At 39.7% G+C, this 3,922-nt stretch overlaps 1 protein-coding gene across 1 annotated transcript; it reads right to left on the minus strand.

Annotated features, from left to right (window-relative positions):
* Positions 1-263: 263 nt before the first annotated feature.
* LOC107624684 (uncharacterized) lies at positions 264-1,939 on the minus strand. The gene is made up of 5 exons (XM_088503137.1): positions 1,717-1,939; positions 1,501-1,650; positions 929-1,341; positions 430-616; positions 264-370 (listed from the first exon to the last, which is right to left on the minus strand). Exons 1-5 carry the CDS (start codon positions 1,937-1,939, stop codon positions 264-266), a joined length of 1,080 nt encoding a protein of 359 aa, XP_088359263.1.
* Positions 1,940-3,922: the final 1,983 nt, after the last annotated feature.

The raw sequence follows: 3,922 nt of genomic DNA on the forward strand, positions 1-3,922 counted from the left end.
GAGCTCAACACAATACAGTGGAGCAGTCAAATAGAAGCTAACAATCAAATAAAATAAACATAGTACCAATAAAAGAAGCTTCTTGTCATTTCCGGCATTGCCATCAACAACTAAAGGGATCTACACAACTCCACTCTTTGTGGCTCAACACAGTCATGTGAGTGATATCTTCAACACCTTTGCTTTTATTCTGGAAGATCTTTCTATTTCTCTCTAGCCAGATATTCTAAACGATCGCACAGAAGCATCTCAGTCGTTGCTCTCTATCCTCTCTCCTTCTTGGTCCCTCTGTCCAACTCAAAAAATGTTCCCTCATTGACCCTGCAACAGACCATTGTTGTCCAATCATCGCTAACCAAGCACTCCACACCTGTCAAGTAAAATCATAGCATAGAAACAAGTGGTGCACGTGCTCCGCATACTTATTACATAGAACACAGACGTTGTTGTCCTGATTAATGATCCCCAACCGGCTTAACCGTTCCTTTGTATTCACCCTATCCAGTAGGACAAACCAAGCAAATAGTTCTACTCTAGGGGGAACTAACCCTTTCCAGATGGTCTTTGTAAAGCTGTAGCTTGTCACCTCCTCCGGGAGTATCGCTTCCTGCAAAACCTGAACAAATGAGTTAGTTGTATAAATTCCTTGTCTCTCATATTTCCATACTACCTTATCCTCTCTGTTAACTACTAGTTACACAGGTCTCAATGTCTCATGTAATTGACCCAGTAGGCCCAACTCCCATTGAAAGAGCTCTCTCCTCCATTAGAAGTTCCAAATCCATTCTAACCCGTCCCAAAACCCACAATCCCCTATAACAGATCCACGTTGGTTTGAAACAGAGAAAAGCCTGGGAAACCGCTCTTTTAGAGGCCCACCAAGCAACCAAATATCCTCCCAAAACCGCGTACGGCGCCCATCACCAACCTCCATAGACAAGCCTGTAATCATCTTATCCTTTATATGGTCATTCACTATATATAGATGGCAGATATCCTTCCACGGTCCTCCTCTAATAGGTAACACTTGAGTTGACAGCATCTCATAGGGGTTCAGATTATAGCAGGAGCAAACCACCTTCTTCCACAATGGGCAATCCTCCTTAGCAAACCTCCACCACCACTTAAACAACATAGCGGTGTTACAAACCATAGCATCCCCAACTCCCAACCCGCCTAGTTTTTTCGGGGCCTGCACCACTTCCCATTTGACTAATGCCATTCCATTACTACCATCATCCTTACTCCACAAGAACCTCCTTTGCGGTGAAATCAATTTCTCAGCAATAGCTTTCAGCAGCTTGAACAAACTCAAATAGTACACAGGCAGACTATTTAAGACTGATTTTATCAGAACCAACTTCCCAGCCTTATTCAAAAGTTTAGCTTTTCACAGACTGAGCTTCTCCTCGACTTTGTCTATTATAGACTTCCAGGTCTTCACTAACCTCGGATTTCCTCGTAAGGGGATACCCAAGTATTTAACTGGAAGGGTCTCACCTTTACACCCCAGCAACTGGCACATATTCTGGATCCATTGTTCTTCACAGTTTATCGGAATCAAGCTCGACTTGTCAAAATTAATACTGAGACCTGACATCAACTCAAAGCATCTCAATAGCCGCTTGTAATTCTTGATAGTGTCCTCCTCTGGTGGGCAAAACAGAATCGTATCATCAGCAAATTAAAGATGTGACAGAGCTACACTATCCCTACCGATCAACAAAGGTGATATCCGCCCACTCCTGACTGCCTCTCCCACCAACCGATGTAAAACATCCACAACCAGTACAAATAAGAACGGAGAAAGTGGGTCACCTTGTCTCAGACCTCTTTCCATCTTGAACGGCTTGGAAGGTGACCCATTTATCAGAACCGACATAGACGCTGTGGAGACACACTCCATAACCCACGATCTCCATTTATGGCCAAACCCCATTTTTTGCAGTACTATGTCCACAAAGCTCCACTTGACTCTATCATATGCCTTTTGGAAGTCTAGCTTGATTAGGGCCGCCTCCTTTTTTCTCACTTTAAGCCAATTTACTGTTTCACATGCGATAAGTGCCCCCATCATGTATCTTCCTACCCCTTACAAACACACTCTGAGTTTCCCCTACTAATGCTGGCATCACTGGTCTTATCCTCTTGACCAGCACCTTGGAAATAACCTTGTAAACGCATCCTACCATGCTGATAGGTCGTAGATCTTTAATCTCCTTTGCCCCTATGAACTTTGGTGCTAACGCCACCCAAGTGATGTTAGAGTCTGTTGGCAACCTTGACGTCTGAAAGAACCCCAGCACTGCAGCCGTGAATTCAGGCCCAATCTCGCCCCAACACCTCTTAACAAAATTCATGTTGTACCCATCGCACCCTGGTGCCTTAGAAGACTCACAATCCCACACAGCTTCCCTGATCTCCTCAGCTGTCAGCATCACCTCCAACTTTACAGCATCTTTCTGCTCTATCCTACTTACCAAACCATCTCTGAAGCTCAGCATAGGGGAATTTTCCTGGCGATATAAATCTTTGTAGTACTCCTTGATAGCAATTTTTATTCTAGCTTGGTTCCTCACCAATCTACCGTCTATTATCAATGTATCAATCCTATTGTTCCTCCGTCTTGCTGAGGCTATGTTGTGAAAGTATCTTGTATTTTTGTCCATCTCCTTTGCTTGACGTGACCGGGACATCTGTTTCCAATGGACTTCTTTTCTGACATACCACTTCTCACAGCAAGTAACCAACACCTTTCTTCTAGCCTCCATCGTTCCATCATACACGCCATTGCTTACCAAGTCATCAATCTTCTTGATTTCTTCCTCAAACTTCGTAATCTTCTTGTCCATGTCCCCAAAATTAGTCTTATGCCAATTCCTTAACAGGATTGTCAAAGCCTTCAACTTGTCAGTGAACTGCATCTCCCCCAAACCTCTCCACTCCTCCTTCACGAAGCTAAGAAAGCTTGCATGAGTAAACCATGAATCTAGGCTTCGGAATGGCCTTGGACCTCCTCTCTGCCTCATGTACTCTAAGATGATAGGACAGTGAGAATTACTACATCTCAGAATGTGATTATGTCTGAGTTAGTTATAACTTTTATTTTATTTTATTATGCATAGTTACTAGTTTACAATTATTTATGTAAAGTTTGCACATCTAAAAATTCCAAAAACTACACACTTGAATTTTTAGAACTATACATCCAAAATGCATGTTGACTAATCATTGGCTAATTTTTATTTTTCTTTAATTTTATCCTATTTTAAAAATACCTAAATGTTGCAATAACTGCTATTAGCTGTAATTATATTAACATATACTATAATTTTATTATCTGAAATGTGACCTATTCTTTTTGATAAATTTATGAAAAAGGAATCATGCTTGTATAAATTATTTAAATCCCTCGTCATTGTTGCATTCTACATTATCCAATAAATATTCTAACATCAAAGAATATAGATATATTTTTCTCATAGAAAGTACAGTGTGGCTCACAATCCTCCAGCTAAGCACATAAATATATAAGGTTCTTTACATTAATGAATGGCTAAAACAAAAAAAATGAAGTTGTTATTCAAGAATCAAAATCCAGCAATAAGAGCTATGTTATCTCAATTAGTTTGTTAAAGACTATTCAAAAAATATATTTTTATTTATAAATCATACATAATAGATCAAGCTGCATATTAATTTATATACCAAAAATTAGCAAAATGCACTTCCAGTGTACAATAATATATAATTAAGAAAATATAAGTTGATGTAGGACATCAAAATTAAAATAAAATAATATGAATTGACAGAAATGTGGTTGGTACACCAAAGAATGAATGGTATGATCTGTTAGTGTTAAAAAAAATGGAAAAGTGACAAATTGTGAGACCGAACAACCTTTTACACTGTTATACATGTA

Source organism: Arachis ipaensis, chromosome B1 (assembly GCF_059453495.1).
Source record: "Arachis ipaensis isolate K30076 ecotype BB chromosome B1, ASM5945349v1, whole genome shotgun sequence".
Taxonomy (NCBI): Eukaryota; Viridiplantae; Streptophyta; class Magnoliopsida; order Fabales; family Fabaceae; genus Arachis; species Arachis ipaensis.

Coding starts and splice junctions, on each gene's coding strand:
- LOC107624684 (XM_088503137.1), bottom strand. CDS start 1,939: ATGGGGTTTGGCCATAAATGGAGATCGTGGGTTATGGAGTGTGTCTCC. Junction 1,342..1,500: donor CCAGTTGCTGGGGTGTAAAG/GTGAGACCCTTC, acceptor TGATAAAATCAG/TCTTAAATAGTCTGCCTGTG. Junction 371..429: donor CAACAACGTCTGTGTTCTAT/GTAATAAGTATG, acceptor TTTACTTGACAG/GTGTGGAGTGCTTGGTTAGC.